The sequence below is a fragment of the Stegostoma tigrinum genome, chromosome 7 (genome assembly GCF_030684315.1).
Source record: "Stegostoma tigrinum isolate sSteTig4 chromosome 7, sSteTig4.hap1, whole genome shotgun sequence".
In the NCBI taxonomy this organism is placed as follows: domain Eukaryota; kingdom Metazoa; phylum Chordata; class Chondrichthyes; order Orectolobiformes; family Stegostomatidae; genus Stegostoma; species Stegostoma tigrinum.
Window position 1 is genome coordinate 94284795 of NC_081360.1, and position 23632 is coordinate 94308426.

General features: G+C 43.1%; 1 protein-coding gene across 3 annotated transcripts in view; it reads left to right on the forward strand.

Moving 5' to 3' along the window:
- gypc (glycophorin C (Gerbich blood group)) overlaps positions 1-23632 on the forward strand; it is an 87015-nt gene that overhangs the window by 19806 nt on the left and 43577 nt on the right. The window contains exon 1 of one of the 3 annotated variants that reach the window (XM_048534093.2): positions 6506-6525. The exons of the other annotated variants lie outside the window; for them this stretch is intronic. Coding sequence (XP_048390050.1) covers positions 6522-6525 — 4 coding nt within the window. The 5' untranslated portion in view covers positions 6506-6521. Of the gene's footprint in view, positions 1-6505; positions 6526-23632 lie in introns of those variants that run through there. 3 annotated transcript variants of the gene reach the window in all.

Sequence of the window (23632 nt, forward strand, 5' to 3'; positions counted from 1 at the left end):
AGGAGGCCCAGGATGGACATGCCGTCTGAGGAATGGGAGGGGGAGTGGAAATGGTTTGCGACTGGGAGGTGCAGTTGTGGGGCACCTCCGCATTCGTTCTGATGATCAGCTTCCTGGAGTCCACAGATCTCCTGGTTAAATTCCCGTTGCAGTTGATAATTTGCAAATATTTTTAATTTTTTTTTCTTAGCTCTTACATCTTTCCTTTTTGTAGATTTGTCTGTGTCATCACTTCTTCGCCACTGTTTGTAGCTCATCTTGTCGTCATCATCAGGAGCTGAGATTGTTGTATGTTTTTTTCATGTGTCCTTTTTAGTTTTATTCTCTTACGTATTTTCTGTCATTCAAGCCTGTTTTGAGTTTTTGCTTTTGACCGGATGGTATGAATTGGTTCTTACGTTGTTTGAATTATTGTATAACTTCTAACTGGTGTGAAGTTTTACCTAATGTGAGACAATTCAGGCAATCCATTAATCGAGACAACTATAAACTAATGATTGAAGTGAAATTGACAGCAAGATTTTCCTATTTTGATAGGATTAATAGATGCAGTGAGGAGTAGCATATCAGTAAAGGTAATCTAGATGAGAAATTTTGGAATGTTTTCTGGTTTTTTTAGAACAGCATGTTTGGGATCTAACTGGAGAACAGGTTATACTAGAAATGGTAGGAACTGCAGATGCTGGAGAATCTGAGATAACAAGGTGTAGAGCTGGATGAACACAGCAGGCCAAACAGCTTCAGGCTCATGGCCCGAAATGTCAGCCTTCCTGCTCCTCTAATGCTGCTTGGCCTGCTGTGTTCATCCAGCGCTACACCTTGTTATAAACAGGTTATACTAGATCTAATATTGCCAGAGGTTACATGATACCAGGTTACAATCCAATAGGCTGATTTTGAAATCGCAAGCTTTCAGTACTGTTCCTTCACCTGACAATGGAGCAGAATTGTGAAAGCTTGTGATTTCAAATCAGCCTATTGGACGATACCCCGGTATCGTGTGACCCCTGACCTTTGCTCATCCCAGTCCCACACCAGGAACATCCATGTCACCAATCTGATTTGTATAAAAATGAGCAGATTAGTTTTCTCACAGTGAAATGGGAGGCAGTGGCCTAGTGGTATTATCACTGGACTGTTAATACAGATCCCCAGAAAACATTTTGGCGACCCAAGTTTGAATCTTGTCACAGCAGTTGATGAAATTTGAATTCAATAAAAATATTTGGAATTAGGAATGACTGTGAATACATTAATCCATTGATGGTATTTGTTGGTGGGGGGGGGTGGAAATATGCATCTGGCTCACTAATGTCCTTTTAGGGAAGGAAACTGCCATCGTGTCTGGCCTAGAAGTGAATCCAGACCCACAGCAATTTAGTTGACTCTCCATCCCCCTCTGGATTATTAGGGATGGGCAATAAATGCTACCTGGCCAGTGACACCCTCATCCTGTAAATGAATAAAGGAAGTACAACCAGGTAGCTGTGATCGTATGAATTTGAGATAAGATGAGCTGATTTCCTTCCTGAGGCAGCTGGGTTTAGTTTCCAATTACTGTGTTTAGATGTTCACATGGTGATTTATCAGGCCAGCTTTTAATTCCTGTTTATTTTCCGTTTAATTGAATCTAGATTTCACCATAAACCATGCCCCCAGAATGTTAGCTAGGGGCTCTGTTACCACTTCACTGACATTATCACAGCCCGACTGCATTCTCTGGCATTTTGAAAAAGCCAATACCACTGTCAATATTAGATAATAAAATGTGAGGCTGGATGAACACAGCAGGCCAAGCAGCATCTCAGGACCACAAAAGCTGACGTTTTGGGCCTAGACCCTTCATCAGAGAGGGGGATGGGGTGAGGGTTCTGGAATAAATAGGGAGAGAGGGGGAGGTGGACCGAAGATGGAGAGAAAAGAAGATAGGTAGGGAGGGGATAGGTCAGTCCAGGGAAGACGGACAAGTCAAGGAGGTGGGATGAGGTTAGTAGGTAGATGGGGGTGCGGCTTGGGGTGGGAGGAAGGGATGGGTGAGAGGAAGAACAGGTTAGGGAGGCAGAGACAGGTTGGACTGGTTTTGGGATGCAGTGGGTCGGCGGGGGAAGAGCTGGGCTGGTTGTGTGGTGCAGTGGGGGGAGGGGACGAACTGGGCTGGTTTAGGGATGCAGTTGGGGGAAGGGGAGATTTTGAAACTGGTGAAGTCCACATGGAACCCTGCAGCCTAATGGTATCAATGTGGACTTCACCAGTTTCAAAATCTCCCCTTCCCCCAACTGCATCCCTAAACCAGCCCAGTTCGTCCCCTCCCCCCACTGCACCACACAACCAGCCCAGCTCTTTCCCCCCCCCCCCCCCGACCCACTGCATCCCAAAACCAGTCCAACCTGTCTCTGCCTCCCTAACCTGTTCTTCCTCTCACCCATCCCTTCCTCCCACCCCAAGCCGCACTCCCATCTACCTACTAACCTCATCCCACCTCCTTGACCTGTCCGTCTTCGCTGGACTGACCTATCCCCTCCCTACCTCCCCACCTATACTCTCTCCACCTATCTTCTTTTCTCTCCATCTTTGGTCCGCCTCCCCCTCTCTCCCTATTTATTCCAGAACCCTCACTCCAACCCCCTCTCTGATGAAGGGTCTAGGCCCGAAACGTCAGCTTTTGTGCTCCTGCGATGCTGCTTGGCCTGCTGTGTTCATCCAGCCTCACATATTTTATTATCTTGGATTCTCCAGCATCTGCAGTTCCTATTATCTCTCACCACTATCAATATTGATAGTTCTCCTTTTTTTAAAAATATCAAGAACACTTATCCACGGCTCCCTGACATCTAAGTAGTGGTGACAATTGTGTACTTATTGTCTCGCTAGCAGCCAAATCTGTTCCACTAAAATTTGAGGGGGAACTACACAGGAAATAGCCCACTGGATGGAAAACAATATGCAGAGCCTGTTCAGGGAAATTTTGATCCACTTGTCTGCCAAGTGCCAAAACTGTCAGGCAGTGTGGGAAGAACATTCTGGCCATGTACCTACTATCATCAATATGGAACAGCCTCCTTTGCTCTTTGGTACAGCAGCACCAAATTTAAGCATGGCACTGTACCACTGGTGGGGCTGCTGTTCAGTTTGAAGGACGATCTAAAGGACAGTTATAAAGACAATCTAAGGCTAGCATTGCCAGCCTGGCTTCAGTCAGAACTACAGATACAATACAGCATAGAAGGGGCAATTGAGCCCATCTCATCTATGCTGACCCAAAGATACCCAGATGCCTTTTCTAATCCCATCTTCTGGCACATGGCCCAGAGCCCTGCAGTGTAGCGGTTCCAGTGCAGACCCAGGTACTTTTTGGGGTCTCTATTTCCTCCTCCAACTTGGCCGGCAAATTCTAAACAACCCCCATCTTCTGTTTGTTTTTTAAGGGGGGGAAAAAAATTTCCTTGCATCCCTTTTGAATCCTTCTGTTGGTCAGCTCTACATTCCTAAAACTTTTTATGGGTTCAAGTCTCACCCTCTCCAGTGCTCTTTCATCCCTCCTGTAATGTAGATTCTGGAGCTGCAAGCAATACACAATCATAACTGCTGAGGGCAAAGTGAGGGTTGGCGTGTGGGGGTGGTGGTGAAGGATGTAGTCAAAATAAAGAAGTGTTCATGGTCTGCAGTTGTTCAACTCCATTTTGAGTCCTGAAGTCAGTAAAATGGGAAATGAGACAGCCTTCCTCCGTTATTCATTGGGTTACCCCGTATAGTTGCTGCAGGCCTAGTACAGAAATGTTTGCTTGAAAGTAGGATGGTTTGAGTGCACCATTTCAATACTGCGATTTACGATCGTTTTGCCTGACTCTCAGTACAAAAGCATTTCGCACTAGGTCCTGGCATTAACAGGAAACAACACTTTTTTTTTATATAATCAAATTTATATTCTTTTTAACAAACACAAGAGCAAAAGATTACTAACCCAGTACTGAGCTTAAACTATAACTCTAATATCCCAAGCACATGTGCACACATCACGCACTACTGCCTCCTTAATGGCAGTGTGGGTGAGCCAACAGCACATGGACTGAAGCAGTCCAAGCAGTAGCCTTCCTTAATGATAACTAAGAGTAGGCAATAAATCCAAGTCCACCCGCCAAAGCCCACATCCCCTGAATTATTTTAAAGAATAAATTCCCCAGCTAACTAGGGGTGGAACAAAAATTGTGGAGAAACTCCGCAGGTCTGGCAGAAACTGTGGACAGAAAGCAGAGTTTGTTGCCGAATGAGAAAGAAGGCTCACTGGACCCCAGATATTAACTTTGCTTTCCTCCACAGATGTGACCAGAACCTGAGTTTCTTAAGCAAATTCTGTTTTTTTTTGTTTCTGATTTCCAGCATCTGCAGTGTTTTTTTTTGTGGTTTTATTTTCCATTTAGGCGTGGAGGCAGCTGCTCATTTAAATGTAGACTGCCTCTAAGCTCTGAATGCATGTGTCCTGAGCTGACTACAATCTCATTGCCTCCCCCCACCCTCGGTGACAAGCAGAAATGCTGGTGTGGGGACGGAATGTAGGATTTCCAGGGATTTCTGCAGCTGTGCCTGGATAGTTTTAGAAAACTTACTTAAGAAGGAGTTTTATCTTTTCCTCTCCTACTCGCCCTCTGTAAATCCCACAGACTTGCCCCACCAAGCTAATTTTCTTGCCTAGTTCACCTTAACGTGTAACCTCTCCCTTGTTACAGGGGTCTGTGGTTCTCTCTCACTTTTTTTTCTCTGTGCCTTTCATGTCCCCACCTCCCTGGGGGTGTGTGTGTGTGTGTGTCTCTCTCCTGGTTGTTTCCTTCTCCTAATCTTCAGACCTATGTTCCTCAAACAATTTATATTTTTTTTTTCCTAGACCAACAGCCTTGACTGTCTGTAACCCACAGCTCACAATAGTCCTCACTGCCTTGATATCCAAGTGGTTTTGTTTTTGCCCCTTTGCAGAGTTCTTAGATGCTCTAGCTGAAAACAGCAGTTTTGGACTGTTTAAACAGCTTTGGCTCAAGGCTGATAGCTGTAAGGTATGTCTAAAAGACTGAATTCATTGTCTGTTGCAATGTACCAGACATGGATCATGTCACTGCACTTGAGTTTCAGGATGTTTACAGGACTAGTCAGACAGGGAGAGTTTCCTGTGCTATCATCCCCTGTTTATAATGTGCAGTGCAAAGACCTTGATTGCATAAGTGTAGGAAAACATGCACAGTCAATGTTTTAGAAATTACTTTGGTTTACATGGGAGACTAATAATGTTACCTCAGGAAAAAAAAATGAAATTATTTAAACTAGTAAGTATAATTAAATAGTACTTTGAAAGCAGGCGAGCTGGTTTGCATATCTCATATAAAATTTATTGCGTATATTTTTATTCCTCAGCCTTGCTTTCCACTTGGTCCCACCCTGATAAACTGTAAAATGTTGTAATCAGCAGTGAGCATCCAGGAATTGCCCATGAGTTTCACTAAAGTTAATGGTGTTTTGCTGCTCACTTGAAAAGGACACTTGACCTGCTTTCAAAATTCTAAACATGGTAGAGGCTTTTAAAGCAAAATTTATCAGCTTTTTAAGCAAAAACTTCATAACACAGTCAGAAGTTTGAAATTTGTCTGGCTTCAGAGCAGTGTCATTTGGTTGTTTGATATCTGGGGTAAAAAAACACTGCTGGAAAAGCTCAGCAGGTCTGGCAGCATCTATGAAGGAAAAAAAAGTCTGAGTTAATGTTTCAGGTCCGGTGACTCTTCCTGAGAACCCGGACCCGAAACTTTAACTTTTTTTAAAATCTTCACAGATGCTGTCAGATCTGCGGAGCTTTTTCACCAACTTTGTTTTTATTCCTGACTTACAGCATCTGCTTGTATCTGAGGAAGGATGTACTTGCTGTGGACAGGGTTCAGAGGAAGTTTTTTTATTTGATCCTGGGTTGTCTGTTTGCCTATGTCTTTTATCCAACAATTGACAATGATTTCACGGTCATCATTAGACTCTTGTTTCGAGGTTATTTTTGACTTCAAATCCTGCCATGGGTGGAATTTAAACCTAAGTCCCCAGAACATTAGACTATTAATCCAAAATCTGATTACTGACAATACCACTCAGCCACTGCCTATGACTAAATAAGTTAAGACCTCTCTAATCAAGCGCACTTTTCTTCTTAACTGCACTTTTCTTTACACTGTTAATATTGTTCAAGCTATGCTGTAAAAATCTATAGTTGGTACTGTTCTTCATATCTATTTTTTAAAATAGTCTGAATTTTGATACCTGCTAACTTTTAGTTATTATCTACAAGGATAACTAATTTTCTGAGTACCTCGAAGTACTGAAAGGGTTAAATGACCTCACTTGCTAAATTTCTGCACGAGATTATATAAAAGGACTGTGGAGAGCTCTTGTGATTCAGTAGTAGAGTCCCTACGGCTGAGCCAGGAGGCCAGGCTTCAAGGCTCATCTGCTCCAGAGGAGTGTGACAACATCACTGGACATGCTCATTTTACAAAATGTGTAAGTGCCATTCCTGGGAGGAGCTAACTAGTCTTCAGTGTAGATAAGCAGCTGTGTGTACTTGTCCTTTACAGCGCAAGGTCACAAAGAATGTTTGTGTATCTCAGATGTAGTAGGACTAGCTGTTGAGTAGTATTTAATAATGCAATGTTTTTATCAAGACATCATCCTACATTCCACTAAATACATTGATTGCACTTGGAAAAGACTCTTCAAATGGAAACTTTGCCATCCAGCCTTCTACTTCAGTAAGTCGACCAAAGGCATTCTGTACTGATCCAATGGACATGGTCACCACATGTAGTAATTATAACATAGAATATAGAACAATACAGCACAGAACAGGCCCTTCGGCCCTCGATGTTGCGCTGAATTGTGAGCTAATCTAAGCCCATCACCCTACACTATCCCATCATCATCCACCTGCTTATCCAAGGACTTTTTAAATGCCGCTAATGTGGCTGAGTTAACTATATATTGGCAGGCAGGGCATTCCATGCCCTTACCATTCACTGAGTAAAGAACCTGCCTCTGACATCTGTCTTAAATCTTTCACTCCTCAATTTGCGGCGATGCCCCCTTGTACAAGCTGACATCATCATCCTAGGAAAAACCCTCCCACTGTCCACCCTATCTAATCCTCTGATCATCTTGTATGTCTCTATTAAATCCCCTCTTAGCCAACTTCTCTCCAATGAGAACAGACCCAAGTCCGTCAGCATTTCTTCATAGGGCCTGCGCTCCAGACCAGGCAACATCCTGGTAAATCTGCTCTGCACCTTTTTTCCAATGCTTCCACATCCTTCCTGTAATAGGGCGACCAGAACTGCACGCAATATTCCAAGTGAGGACGCACCAGCGTTTTGTACAGTTGCAGCATGACATCATGGCTCCGGAACTCAATCCCTCTCCCAATAAAACCTAACACGTCGTATGCCTTCTTAACTGCACTATCAACCTGATGGCAACTTTCAGGAATCTATGCACATGGACACCAAGATCCCTCTGTATATCCACGCTACCAAGAATCTTTCCATTGACCCAGTATTCTACCTTCCTATTATTCTTCCCAAAGTGAATCACCTCACATTTATTTGCATTGAACTCCATTTGCCACTTTTCAGCCCAATTCTGCAGTTTATCCAAGATTCCCTGCAACCTGCAACATTCTTCCATTCTGTCTATTACCGACTTTAGTGTCATCTGCAAACTTACTAACCCATCCACCTATGCCTGCATCCAAGTCACTTATAAAAATGACAAACAGCAGTGGTCCCAAAACAGATCCTTGAGGCCCAACACTAGTAACAGGACTCCAGGCTGAATATCTTCCATCAACCACCACTCATGGCTTTCTTACAGAAAGCCAGTTTCTAATCCAAACTGCTAAATCTCGCTCAATCCCATGCCTCCATATTTTCTCCAATAACCTACCATATGGTACCTTATCAAAGGCTTTACTGAAGACCACGTGCACCTACCTTCATCCAAATGTTTGATCACCTTCTCAAAAAACTCAGATTTGTGAGACACGACCTGCCCTTGATGGATCCATGTTGACTATCCCTAATCAAATTGTTGTTTGCTAGATGATTATAAATCCTATCTCTTTTATAATCCTTTCCAAAACTTTTCCTCTAACAGACATAGACCACTGAGCCTTATTAATTACCTGGGTCATGCCTACTGCCCTTCTTTTAAACAAGAGCACAACACTTGCAATCCTCCAGTCCTCTGGTACTAAATCTGTCGACAAAGATGAAGGCGAAAGGCTCTGCCATCTCCTCCCTTGCTTCCCAGAGAATCTTGGAAAAATCCCATCTGGCCCAGGGGAATTTATCTACCTTCACACCTTCTAGAATTGATAATACCGCATCCTTACTAACCACAATCTTTTTGATTCAAATAACTATACAGATTTTATTTTCCCAGACTATGGTAAATATGTGGATCCACACACTTGTGCTCCTTTTTTTTTTAATAAGCTACAAAATGTGCTTGGCTAGTAGGCGTAGGTATTTTAGTTCTCTGCCTGCAGCACATTGAATGAATGAATGAATGAGTCATAAAAATGCCTGGCATACTTTGTCATTATTTTGTCCCACCACTGGCAAACAGTCTTCCCTCAAGTAGGGAAGTAGTCAGTAGGCTCTCAAATTTTGAGGAACAGAATCATGTAATTTGTTTTTATTGAGTTGACCCCTGTCTCAAAATCTATCTGGCTGTCTTGGCTAACTTCTCTCATACTCTGTTCTACTATTGAAGCATTCATAAAAAATAACAAATCACATTCCCTAACTGGTCTTTCAGCAATTGCTGTATGAAAACTCCACCCATAGTAATATATTCCACCACCAGCTTTCAAATGTAATATTATAGGGTTAAGTTTACACCCAAAATTCTCAAATGTCTGGCAAACTGCCTCTTACCCAATACCCTAATCTTGCTAGTAGATTTGCCAAATCTACCACAAGGTACCAGAAGTTCTCAACTGGGAAAATATTGCACGATTCAACATCAGTAGGGAATTCTACATCAGGCAGTAGTCACACAGCATGACCAACAACTGCAAGGCCAGATACACAACCGAGTTCAGCTGCAAAGACCCTTCTGTTGTTTCATAGCCAACTAGTTATCGCCCCCAAAAGTGCAGAATGAATGTGTGGAAAAGAAGCTCATCAAAGGAGTTTGAAGCTCCCATGTTTGCTTTTAAAGATGCTTTAGAATTGCAATAAAACATGCTTCAACATTTCCATGAGGTGCGGTGAAAAGATGACCCCAAGCCAGGCAGGGGTGGTAAGCAAAATGTCAGCGGTAGGGAAATGATTGGAAGAAGAAAGACCTGAGTTACAGGATACATCAGCACATGGAGAAGCAGGGAATGGTCAGGGATGATCAGCACCGATTTTGTTAAAGTGAGATCAGAAAGACCTTTCACTAGGTATCACGTGGAATGCTGATCTTAAAGAAAAGAACCCAAGGTGTCCAAGGACAAGTGGTGAGCCGGATCAAGAATTGGCTTGAAAATAGGATGCAAAGGATGATGGTTGAAAGTTGTTTTTGTAACTGGGAGCCTGTGACCAGTGATGTACCAGGAGACTCGGTGGTAAGTCACTTGCAGCCTATCAATGTTAACACTTTGAATGAGAATGTAGAAGGTATAATTAGCAAGTTTGCAAATGACAGAAGAACTGGTGCTGAGGTGGCTGCAGCCTGAGATCAATTAACTGGTAAACTGGGCAAACCAATGCTGGATTGAATTTAGTAAGTGTGATGTGATGCATTTTGGGAGGTCTAATAAGGGAAAGGTTTATACAATGATTGGTAGGTCTCCAGGGAGTACAAGTCCATAGGTTCCTGAAGGTGTCAGCATGGGTACACATTGGTGAAGAAGGCATTTGGGATGGTTGACAAACAGGAGGCAGGAAGAATGCAGCAGGCCAGGCAGCATCTGGAGGAAAGGAGCATTCAATGTTGTTGGGTATTACCCTTCTTCAGGAAGGATGGTTGCCTTCATTTAGCTGGGATATAGAATACAGGAGCAAGGAAGTATTTTTACAACTTCAAAAAAAATACTGTTTAGCCCACACAGTACTCGTGCACAGTTCTGGTTGCCATGCTATCGGAAGGACCTGATTTGCACTGGAGAGAGTGCAGAGGAGATTCGCCAGGATGTTGCCTGGATGAAAAGTCTCAGTTATGAGGAGAGACATGGCAGACTGGGTTTGTTTTCCTTGGAGTACAGGAGGATGAGGGGGGTATCTGAGGTATACAAAATTATGAAAGATTTAGATAGAATAAATTACAGAAATCGCTTTACCCATGGCAGTCATGCCTAAGTCAAGTGGGTGTAAGCTCTCAAGATGAGGAGTAATTGGTTTAGAGATCTAAGTATTATTTTCCACCCACAGGGTGGTGGATGAATGGATCTTTTTGCATGAGAGGGTGGTGGAGGCAGGGACTGGTGCAACATTTGAGAAGTATTTGGATGAGCACTTGAAATGCCAGGGCATTGTGGGCTATGAGCCAAGTGCAGGGAATAGGATTCATGTCGTTTATGGGTCAAAGGACCAGTCCCTATGTTTGAAATAATGGGGGAGCAATTAAAATAGTTATACTTAAATATCCAGCATAAGATGAATGCAAATTTCCCTGATGGTTGAGCTGGTTGGAGGAGCTTGCAAAGATAATGAAGTGATGAGAATTCCAAGAGCAGAGTATTAAAATCAAGATATTGCTTTACACATTCATTATGTAAACAAAATGAGAACCAATTTGGATTTTCTTCTTTGAGATAGCAGGAACTGCTGATGCTGGAGAATCCGAGATAACAAGGTGTGGAGCTGGGTGAACACAACAGGCCAAGCAGCATCTTAGGGGCAGGAAAGCTGACATTTCAGGCCTGGACTGAGCTTTCCTGCTCCTCTGCTGCTGCTTGGCCTGCTGTGTTCATCCAGCTCCACACCATTTTATCTTGGATTTTCTTATTTATTGTTTTGTGGGTGTCTCTGACAAGATGGAGATTTTTGCCTGCCTCTGCTCTTGTTTAGGCATTTCAGGGGACAGCTAGCAGTCGTTCCTGGTATTCAAAGGCTAGAGATTTCCTTTCTCTTTGAAGGATGCTTATAAACCGGATCACAATTGATAATTACCATGGCCACCATTAGTAGATGTTTGTTTATTTTTAAAATTGTGCCAGCCATGGTAAGGTTTGAACCCACATCCTCTGAGCATTAGCTAAGGCCTCTAGATTATTGGCCCATTGACATGACCACAATGCCACCATCTCATCTAAGGGATACAGCTTAGAAAGTCATAGGCCCAATGTCAGATTCTTCCACCGTCTGACTTATCTTAACCTTTTTTTTACAGTCTTGTTTTAACCATGGAACCCTTAGTGTGGAAACAGGCTCTTTGGCCCAGCAAGTCCACGCTGACATTCAGGGCATCCCATCCTGCATAACCCACTTAATTGACACATCCCTGAACACTATGGGCAATTAAGCATGGCCACTCCACCTAGCCTGCACATCTTTTGGACTGTGGGAGGAAACCAGAGCACACAGAGGAAACCCACCCAGACACTGGGAGAATGTCTGTCTGCATGGAGTTTGCACAGTCGCCTGAGGCTGGAATTGAACCCCGGCCCCTGGCGCTGTGAGGCAGCAGTGCTAACCACTGAGCCACCGTGCTGCCCATTTTGTAGTAGCCGACTTGGGTTTTGGCAGTTTGAATATTGGTCTTCATTTTTATAAAACGAGAAAGGGATGGGGTTGGTCATCAGGATTTGAAAAAAAAATGAATGTGCCTTCAGGGTTACTTTTCAGGCAAATCTCTGTGAACGAGGGATTGCTGCAGAATTTGAAGTTGGCCAGAGGAGGAAGAGGATTTATCTGCTGATAGGAAGATGAAGGTGAGAAAGGATCCAGATTTACAATCCCCAACACAACTGAGGTATTACTGAGGTGATTCACCAACTTTAGGTACATTTAAGTCGTCATTGGACAAGCATATGGACGTACATGGAATAGTGTAGGTTAGATGAGCTTGAGATCGGTATGACAGGTCGGCGCAACATCGAGGGCCGAAGGGCCTGTACTGTGCTGTAATGTTCTATGTTACGTGAGAATTCTTTATTTTGATGCAGCAGGTTATTCTGCCTTGGAACTTTTTGTATATGGCTGAAAAGAAGGCAGGGGATTTGAACCCATACATTCCCCAGAACACTTGTCTCGGCCTCTAGATTATTAACTCAGTGACTTTCCCCACGAGACAGCCTCGAATGACTATACGTGATCCAGTTGTTGTGAAAGAGTGGAATACTTTACGTCTTGATCATTCAAGCTATTTGGCAAAGAGTGTTGAGGAAAATGTTTTGCGCAGTGATTTTTGTTATGAAGTGGAATGCATTGCCTGAAAGAGTGGCCAAAGAATGGCCCTTTAATAACACTGAACAAGGATTGGATAAATATTTGAAGGGTCGAATTTGTGGCAGGAAGGGAGTGGGACTAGTTGGACAGCTCTTGTAAAGAGCTAATATCAGCATGAAAGGTTGAATGGCCTCCTGTGATCTGGAAGTAGCATCTAGAGTCTTGGCATGAGCTAAATGTTATGCTTGATATCTGCCAGTTTGTCAGAGGGGTAAAGCTAGGTTCCTTTTGACCTCTGGTATTAATTTAGTGCAGACAAAAACTAAGTGAATTAGTTCTGAATCCATTTTAGCTTGACAGAAAGGTAACTTGAATATGTAATAATTGTTCCAATTCCATGGCAGAGCCTGTCCCTTGTTTCACCCTGAAATGATCTGGCTGAAACTTAACATAATGGTTGTAATGCTAACTCTGTTTCTAAAACAGGAAGCAGCAGTTTCCTCTTAAATTTTTAAAGGAGTGGAATTAGGAATATCAAAATGTGAAAATTATACCGCCCTTATTTTTAAGTGAATAATATGTTTACATAGAGTGTTCTTTGTGACCAGTGACTTGGAACATTCTTTTATCAACAACTCTTAATCATACTTTCTGTGCATGCTGAAGTTCTATTTACTGATCAGCTTCACAAATGGCTTTGGATAAATTCCAGACAGAGTAAGCTTGTTCCAAGGCAAATACTTTCAGTCGTGGTTTCATCTGCGGCTAGGCTGGTGAGCAAAAGGGCTCTTGTGATGCAGTGATTGTATTTACTTTTGCTAGAGGCCCAAGTTCAAATGGGGCAGCACAGTGGCTCAGTGGTTAGCACTGCTGTCTCAAAGCGTCAGGGGCCCAGGTTTGATTCCAGCCTCTGGTGACTCTGTGGAGCTTACATGTTCTCCCCATGTCTGCGTGGGTTTCCTCCGTGTGCTCTGCTTTCCTCCCACAGTCCAAAGATGTGCTGGTCGGATAGATTGGGTAATCTAGGATGGCCAAAATGTCCAGGGATGTGCAGATCGTGTGGATTAGCCATAGGTTGCAGTGAAAGGATAGGATGTGGAGTCTGGGTCTGTCTGGAAGGTCAAGGACTTGATGGGCAGAATGGCTTGGTACAATTCCAAGTTCCATGTGCACCAGAAGTGTGTGTGTGTGTGTGTGTGTGTGTGTGTGTGTGTGTGTGTGTGTTTTTCTTTTAAACTTTTTTTTTGCGCGTCATTTCACGTTTTACAACAGCCAGGACTGGGACTACAAGCCACTCTCCATTTTAAATTCTGGAGTCTAGAAACAGGAAGGTGCAGGTGGCCTCACTGTAAAGTGGCCTGGGGTTCTGGGTGAAGGCAGGGATGGGTTGTTGGAGTGAGGATAAGGGAACGCCCTTGGTGAAAAGGCCTGGGTGCTCAGTCAGGAATGGAAGGTATCCAAAGAGGCATCCCCTCCTTCCTTCCAAGGCTTGAGTGAGGAGACTGGCTGCAAAGTGCTTTGGGAAACCAGAGTTTGTGAAAGGCATTCCATAAATGCAAATCCTTTTCATCCACTGCAGCATGTTCAAATTACTACAGTATGTGCATGAATGCCATGCTTGTCTTGATTGCCCACTGATTTTTGTCAATGCTCTGCCCTGACACATTCACTCCACAGCATTTTTCATTTTTGGAGTAAAGGGTTAACATCTGGGTATGTGTGGGAAGTTGTCAGGGATGATGATAAGCATATGACACTGAGGAGACTGTAGAGAAGGAGCACCAGTTCAAATCTTGTGCTGAGTTTTAATGAATATTGTTAGCACAGGGTAGATAAACAAGTGCTTTAACAAGACCCAAGAGGTTAGCCATTTCTTTTTCTTGGGAGTAGAGCACTATAAGCGTCTAGAAGCCTGCATGACGACAAGAGTGTTGACATACTGTAGAGGAACATCTGGAAGCATCGCAGAAGAGGAAGATAAAGAGCAGCAAACAATGGGGGAAGAGACCGGTTGCAGAAATATGCACTGACAGTTATTGCATGCAGTAGATCTTATTAACTGCTTTGTAATAATTCTCACAATCAGTAAATCTAATTATGTGTCACTTATATGGTGTATTTTGCAGCAAAGGTGACTTGAGGTGAACGGTATTGATCTGCATTTCTGTCATTCCCCATCTGGAGATTTGACAGAAGTGCTCAAAATCATGAGGGATAAACAGTTTCCACTTATGGAAGGATGGAGAATGAGGAGGTATCGATTCAAGGTGAGTAGCAATGGGGACCTGAGAAGAAGCCACCTGGTACAGCTGTCACGATCTGGAGTGTCCAAGAGTGTGGAGAAGGAGGAGCAAAAGTCTATCAAGGGAATGGGATTTGTTTTCTGAAAAGTAAGTGTGTAGAGCTAGGCGGAGAAGGCAGGAAACATAATATTACGGAAAAATTTTCATTAAAAGTAGAACCTCCACACTGTTGCCACCTGCCACCTGCCCCCTTCCATACAAGGCGTGAGGAGCTGAATATTGGAAACGGAACATCTGTCCTGACTCTGTGCCATATGGTAGGCCGAGGAATGAGAGGTGGTTGTTAAGAGGGCTGAAAGTGGGTAGCATGGCCACTGCTGTCCATGTAAAGAGGATGGACTCTTTCTCCCCCTCCTCCACACTCTTTTGGTCACTCCAGTCCCTGACAGCTTGCTGTGCCAAAAGGTTTCTTCTCAGGTCCCCGTTGCTACTCGCCATCAATCTACACCACCTCATTCTCCATCCTTCCATAAGTGGGAACTGTTTAACCTGCACAATTCACCCTATCCATGCCTCAATTTTATATAATTCAATCAAGTCACTCCTCAGCCTTGAACCCAAAAAAAATCCAAGTTTAGTTCAACCTTTTCATGATAGCTAATACACTCTAATCCAGGCAACATCCTGGTAAAACTCTCCTGCTTCTTTTCCAAAGCCTCCATGTCCTTCCTGTGATACAGCGATCATCATTTAGACCACCATGACACCAGACCAGATTGGCATGGTCCGAAGTTGCCACTTGGGTCAGTGCAGATTCTGCATTCCTTCAGATGGCTCAGTGCAGAAGGGCCACCAATGACTTGCTCAACTCTACTAGGGTAAATGCTACCACCTTCTCTGATACCCCATACTCACCTTACCCACTTGCTTGGGATACCCCCCCCCCACCTTTCCCAGGGTGGCAGTTTCAATAACTAATGGAGATAACGAGGTGTAGAGCTGGATGAACACAGCAGGCCAAGCAGCATTAGAGGAGCAGGAAGGCTGACATTTTGGGCCTAGACCCTTCTTCACAATGATTAGCAGCATAGGTTTAAGGGGAACAGTTTCTAAAGGAGCGGTTTCTTTTACTATTCGTTTGTGAGATGTGGCCGTCACTGGCTGGTCAGTATTTCTTGCCCATCCCTAGTTACCCTTGATGTGTTCGGAAAGGGGTTTTTTTTGTTGCACAGAGGGTGATAGGTGCCTGGAACGCACTGCCAGGAAAGGCAGAAGTAGATAGCAATGCAAAATTTAAGACATTTGGACAGGTTTTGCTGGTCCTAGGTAAAGGTTATGTCCTGTCTGTGATCCACATACAGCAGGACCTCCAGACCACTGCCAGCAAAGTGAGATATCAAGATAACCTTGTCTACCTCGTCTGGGTTAATATCCCAGGGCAACTCCCAGGTTAGCCGTGCTTGTCTGGGTGTACAGTGACATTTTTAAACATTGCATAGGCAGCAGCCATGATGGGCAATTCCAAGATATCCTGACTCTAGCAGGTTGTTCTAGGGACGGCGCATGGTAAAATGGGACAGGGTGGGTCGTGAAATGAGGTGGATTTGGTCCTAATTGGCAACAAAAACCTGCTAGATCTTGCAGCAAAAAAAAACTCAATACATTTGCCACTTACATTTTTTTTTGTCGACTAAGACTTGGCCCGAATTGCAATTGTGGACACGAGAGAAATGTTGACACTGATCCTGTGTGACACTTTCCTGATGTTGGACCAACCATCATTCATTCCCATACGAATGACTACATGGACAAGTAACTACACACATCCATAGAACTCCGTACTGTGTTGTTTCATGTAATGGTTCTGAAAGAGTTAATATAGAAGTTGCATTAACTTCATCTATCTGTCATGAGTTTTATAGCTCCCTTCATAGGGAGCAGATATGTTTTATACAGTACCCAAAGATCTAGTAATTCCGCCTGATTTATTTAATGCAGTTGTAGTCACTTGTGATCATGCAATAAACTATTGTTTTTAACCAAAGAGAAATACTACTACTTTTTCACCAGTGGTTTTCCCTCTTCCACTGATAATTTATCAGGCTCTATATATAAAGTCAAAGACAGATTGGTCACAGCGAGTTTCCTCAAATGACTCTGAATCGCATATTGGCAACAACCATAAGGTTTTTTATTCGTTAACGAGAAGAGGACATTGCTGGCCGGGCAGCATTTATTGCCCATCCCTAATAGCCCAGTGGGCAGTTCATAGTCAGCCACATTGCTGTGTCTCTCGAGTCACATCACATGTAGACCAGACCAGGCAAAAATGGCAGTTTCCTTCCCTAAAAGACGTCAGTGAAGTTGATGGGTTTTTCCGACCAATCATCAATGGATTCGACGTCATCCTTCGACTCTTAATTCCAGACACGCATTGAATTCAAATTCCACCATCTGCTGTGGCAGGATTTGAACCCAGGTCTCCGGATTAACCATCCACTGATAATACCATTACATCATTACCTCACAAGGTCACTGGAGAGGTCATCATGCCAATGTCAAAAAACCCTGAAAGGAGTGCCACATTCTGGAAAAGATAAGATTTGAGATGAAAAGACAAAATTTAAAAGATAAAATTAAAACAGTTTGCCTCTTTGAGGGGAAAAATGCATTCCCGAGTTATCAAATAGAAGGTGCTCATTGTTCTGTGACAGAAACGTTTGAATTTACGTTGCAGCCATGACATGCTCACTATCTGAAATCACATCTTTATTCAACCATGATGGCCAGGTTGGAAAAAGCCCAGGTTCTATCCTACAAAATTCCCCTTCAAGACTGAGTCATCCCACTTGCTTCTCTGTCAGGGACAAGGACTGAGAGGTAGAGCCCAGGGGAGTCCTGCAAGGAAAGGAGTGTCATCTGACGTTTTGGGCTAACCATTAGAGACAGGCTGTTTTAAGGTAGGCTGAGAAATCGGGTCCCAGGCTTGTAGCTTTATCCTATGCTACTGGTGCAGGGAAAATTTACACAGGGATAGGAAGGGTGGGGGGCAGCAAACTCGTGCAAGCAAAGCACACTGTCGCAGAATACAACCAGCTGTAGCAATCAAGTGACTTTTGACTGAGGCACCAACAGAAATCCAGTCGTCGGGTCGAGGTATTGTAGAGTTGAATTTGGTGACATCAGTGCAGGATTGTACTTGTGACTTGCAATTTTTTTCTTAATAGTAATTACTGGGAGACATTTTTGGCTAGGCTGGCATTTAGCACTCACCCCTAATCCTCCCAGAGGAGGTGGTGTAATTCCTTCTTTGAAGTCCTATTAGTCCTGTTCTGCAGGGATACCCACACTGTGTTTGGGTGCTTTGCAACATTAACCAGGAGAAAATGCCAAACTGCAGGTGACTCTTTGAATCTTACAATTTGTGAAGATTTGTGTGAAGGTCCAGTTTATTGGAGAAGATATTTGTGGTAAATAATTATTTTTAAGGTTGATTCTCATTTCCACTTTGAAGTCAAACAGCACCAATAAAACTTTTCTACAATATGTGCTCATTATTTGTGAATAATTTCCCTGCAGCACTGCCAAAAAGGAGCGCACATGCCAGTTTAGGAATAGGACTGAGAGATGTATTGATTTTAGTCCTATCTTAAATCACATGAAGCTAATTCGATTTGATTTGACTTCAGCGTTTTGAGGTATAAGGTCTGATGAATTGTAATTTTGTTTGCACTTTCACATTGATTTGCAGACTGCTTGTAGCCTCTCACATCTCGATTTATCCTGACCCCCTACAAAGGGATTTAAGATTGAACATTTTATCTTTCTCTTTCTGCCATTGCAGGTCCTCTCTCTATATCCTTTAATCCTGAAATCTAGAAAGGAAATTTAATTTTCCAAATATACCTGTCTTGTTGTGAGGTATTTTCCACCCTGCATTCTTCTGACTGTCCTGCCATTCACACCATGTCAACAATGTCTACCCTGACAATCTTGTACAGTAATAGGATTGTGCTTTTGGCTCCATTTGGGTCCCACCATGCTCCAGGGCTGTCTATTTTAGTTGCTGTTTTCTTGCCTGCAGGCAAACTCAGAAATTTTGTTTTAAATTGCAAGGTTTAAGTTGGTGTTAATATTTAACAGTTCTTTTGGGGCAAATTGTTTTAACAGGCCAAGTAACTTTACACCTCATGCTTGTATACAGACACTGACAGGCAAATTGATAATAGGGCTATTAATTACTTATGTGGCTTCCTTCTCTTCCCTAATGTAATTCTTTCATTCTACTTCTAGGTATTTAAAGTATGTAATAATTTCAAGCCACACCCCAGCTAAGCAATCATACAGCAGTCCGTACTAATTATTTCTCTTTCCATAGATGCTGCTGTATTTGCTGAGTTTCTCCAGCATTGTGTATTTGTCCCAACAAAGCTATAGCTGTTTAGCTTGACATTATCATAATTTTTTTCAAGTGCTGCCTCCATCATGAATGTTTTACAAGGTGATGATTCCGAAGGCATTGACAGTGAGAGTCAGTGCCATACAGCATGGAAGCAGACCCTTTTGGCCCAACTAATCCATGCTGACCAGATTTCCTAAACTGAGCTAGTCCCATTTGGCCCATATCCCAATAATCCTTTCCTACCCATGTACCAGTCCAAACATCTCTTGAATGTTGTAACTGCACATGCTTTATTTAAACCTATACAAGGCCCTGTTACATTGATCTCCATGCAGGTCAATAGCTACATGGTGCTTTTTTTTTCTTGTTTATTTTTGAAACTGAATTAAGAAACTAAATTTTAAAACCGTATCATTACATGAACCCCGTTCGTGTCTTTTTTTGAAATTGTTTCAAATGTTACGTTCTGTATCGTCCTAAGAGTTGGAGTAATGCTTTTGCAGAGTGCCCTCATTGCTTTGATATGCATCACATGATGAATTCTAGATTTTCAAACCAAGATTTTTTTAAAATTTAGGCAGCCAGATGTGGTGGCCATTTTGTTCTAGAATTGTAGAATCTATAAGCTGCAGACTGTATGGGACAGAAGCTGACAATTTTGCCCCACTTCTCCACAGGGAGCGAAAGAAATTCCCATTTTTTCCAGCAGCCCACAATAATGTGTACACAGCTGTCAAACAGAAAAAGATCTTGTTCACGCAAGAACAGTGCGTCCTCCATACAGACTCCATGGTGTATGCTCTGCAACTGACTCTAGGTAATGGAGGATTGCTGGCAGTGACCTGCCTCCAACAACTATATTACTTTTGAAGTGCATGCTGGCAGAGGTGACAGATACCGTAAAGTGCCAGTCCTGGCACTTGTAACATCACAATCACCCTTGCAGGGAATTTATTCAAAAAAGCAGTATTGTATGCCTTATCATCTGGACATTCCAACAAGCACTAAGACATTGCTTGGCTCGTGGTGAGGAGGGCATTAAATATGAATTCTTTCATATACACCTGGGCACTCTGCCCTTGAAGTGGCAACGGTGTGGCATTGGGGGTTTTAAGAAAAACTGTCGCACATCATCTACTTAAATGCTTTTGGGAAATTGATGCTGGACGGCTAGTGATGGGAGATAAGCAAATAGCTGAAGAACTCAAGTACTTTTTGTCAGTCTTCACAATGGAAGACATGAGTAGTATGCCAACAATTAGGGAGAGCCAGGGGGCAGAGTTGAGTATAGTAGACATTACAAAAGAGAAAGTGCTAGAAAAGCTAAAAGGTCTAAAAATTGATAAATCTCCTGGCCCTGATGGGCTACATCCTAGAGTTCTGAGGGAGGTGGCTGAGGAAATAGCGGAGGCTTTGGTTGTGATCTCAAATTCACTGGAGTCAGGGAAAGTCCCAGATGATTGGAAAATTGCTGTTGTAACCCCCTCTTTTAAGAAAGGATCTAGGCAAAAGGTGGAAAATTATAGGCCGATTAGCCTTACCTTGGTAGTTGGTAAAATTCTAGAATCCATTGTCAAGCTTGAGATTTCTAAATTCCTGGAAGTGCAGGGTCAGATTAGAACAGGTCAGCATGGATTTAGTAAGGGGAGGTCGTGCCTGACAAACCTGTTAGAATTCTTTGAAGAGGTAACAAGTATGTTAGACCAGGGAAACCCAGTAGATGTTATCTATCTAGACTTCCAAAAGGCCTTTGATACGGTGCCTCACGGGAGGCTGCTGAGCAAGGTGAGGGCCCATGGTGTTCTAGGTGAGCTACTGGCTTGGATTGAGGATTGGCTGTCTGACAGATGGCAGAGGGCTGGGATAAAAGGCTCTTTTCGGAATGGCAACCAGTGACGAGTGGTGTCCCGCATGGTTCAGTGTTGGGGCTGCAGCTGTTCACCCTATATATTAATGATCCGGATGAAAGGACTGGGGGCATTCTGGCAATGTTTGCCAATGATATGAAGATAGGTAGACAGCCAGGTCGTACTGAGGAGGTGGGGAAGCTGCAGAAAGATTTAGACAGTTTAGGAGAGCGGTCCAGGAAATGGCGGCTGAAATTCAATGTGAGGTTTTGCACTTTGGAAAAAAGAAGGTAGAGTCTGTGATTAAGAAAGCGAATGTAATGTTGTTTATCTCAAGAAGGTTGGAATGTAAAAGCAGCAATGTGCTTCTGAGGCTTTACAAAGCTCTAGTTAGGCCCCATTTAGAATACTGTGTCCAATTTTGGGGCCCCGCGCCTCAGGAAGGACATACTAGCCCTGGAGCGTGTCCAGCGGAGATTCACAAGGATGATCCCTGGAATGGTAGGTTTAACATATGATGAACAGCTAAGGATCCTGGGATTGTACTCATTAGAGTTTAGACAATTGACAGGAGATCTAATAGAAACTTACAAGATAACGTATGGTTTAGGAGGGGTGGACACTAGGAAGTTGTTTCTGTTTGTTTGGCGGGGAGACTAGGACCCGTGGGCACAGCCTTAGAATTAGAGGGGGTAAATGTAAAACTGAAATGAGATGACATTTCTTCAGCCAGTGTTGTGGGCTTGTGGAATTCATTGCCACGGAGAGCAGTGGAGGCCGGGAAGTTGGATGCCTTCAGGGCAGAGATCGACAAATTCTTGATCTCAGAAGGAATCAAGGGCTACGGGGAGAGTGCAGGGAAGTGGAGTTGAAATGCCCATCAGCCATGATTTAAATGGCGGAGTGGACTTGATGGGCCAAATGGCCTTACTTCCACTCCTAAGGCTTATGGTCTTATTGTTCCATTGAACCAACTGCCTTTGTGACTATATATGTATATAAAGGTATTTTTGAATAAAAAGATTAAAAATGGATCCTCACATCAATGATGCACATGATTTTGTTACTTTTTGTTCTGTAAAATGTATGAAATGTCCAATGTTCATTCGCAACTTGTTGCTTTTATTTAAAGCTGCTCAAAAGATTTCACTTTGCAGATGTTCTGAGTAGTGCAGGTTATTAGCGTGCATTGAATTTAGCTCATTTTCCCCATCTGACATCTATGTCAGTCAAGATGGATGAGCTGCCTCTAAACGTTGTTAAAGGGTCAAAATGAAACCAGTCTTGATAGTTTCAAAACAGTACCTAGCTGACATTTGAGCACAAATTGTATCTGCACTGACATCTTAGTGCTAATTTAAATGTTGGTCTGAGAAAGCAATAGAATAGGGGAAAATAAGACTTGGGGATTGTGCTGCCCATTTGAGGGTCAAATTGATGCAGGCAGCTTGAATAATACATCGGGGGATAATGAATTATATTTCTTCCCTCACACACAAGACCCTGATGTTTTTTTATCAGTGTTTGTTTGTTTTATAGCTCAGCATTGTTAACTCTTCCCTTGCATAAAGTATCTGCTACTGCTAAATTCTGCCTTCAAAGAAAAATACCACATCTTTACTGACCTGCATTAGCCCAGCTTGAAGTATACCATACTTTCAATAAAAGGCTGTCAGTCATTGAATTTAAATCTGTAGTCCATAAGACCATGCTCCAACATTGGCATTGATCTGACAATGAGGAAAATTGTCCAATTACATCCTATATGTAAAACACAGGAGTAATACAATCCAACCAGTTACCGCCCATCAGTCTACTCTTGTTCATCAGTAAACTAATGGGAAGTGTCATCAAGAGTGATATCAAGCAGCACCTGTTCAGTTCGGGTTCTGCTAGGGCCACTCAGCTCCTAACCTCATTCCACCTTTGGTTCAAACATGGTCAAAAGAATTAAATTCCAGAGGTGAGGTGAGAGTGACAGTACTTGACGTGTACATTCAATTAAGTGTTGTATCAAGGAGCCTTACCAAAACTGGAATCAGTGTATTGGGACCAACTCTCCGGTGGTTGGAGTCATACCTGACTCATAGGAAAATGGTTGTGGTTGTCGGAGGTCAGTCGCCTCAGCTCCTGCACTCCTCAGCAGGAGTTCTTCAGGGTAGTGTCCTCGGCCCAACCATCTTCAGCTGCTTCTTCAAAGAGCTTCCCTCTGTAGTAAGCTCAGAAGTGGGAATCTTCACCCAATGATTGCGCAATGTTCAGCACATTTGTGACTCCTCAGGTACTGAAGCAGTCTGTGCTCATGTGCAACAAGATCTGGACAATATCCAGGTTTGGCAGGCAAGTGCCACACAAATGCTAAGCTATGACCATCGCTAATAAAAACAATCTAACCACCACTCCTTGGTATTCAACAGAATTAACGTCACTGAATTTCCCCACTATCAACACCCTTGACCAGAGGCTCCACTGGAGGAAAATATGGGTGCACTGATAACTTTGTGGAGTTGCTGATAGGGTAGATGATTGTGAAAGGATACAAGACATAGATAGTGACTTGGGCACAGTAATGGCAGATGGAGTTTAATCCAGACAAACGTGAGGTGTTGTATTTTGGAGGATCAAATTTATGTGAATTATACTGTAAATGGCAGAACCATTAGGAACATTAGCATATAGATGCTGAGAGCGGTAGGAGTATGGAAAACACAGCCAGAGGAGGTGGTGGAAGCAGGCACATTTGGT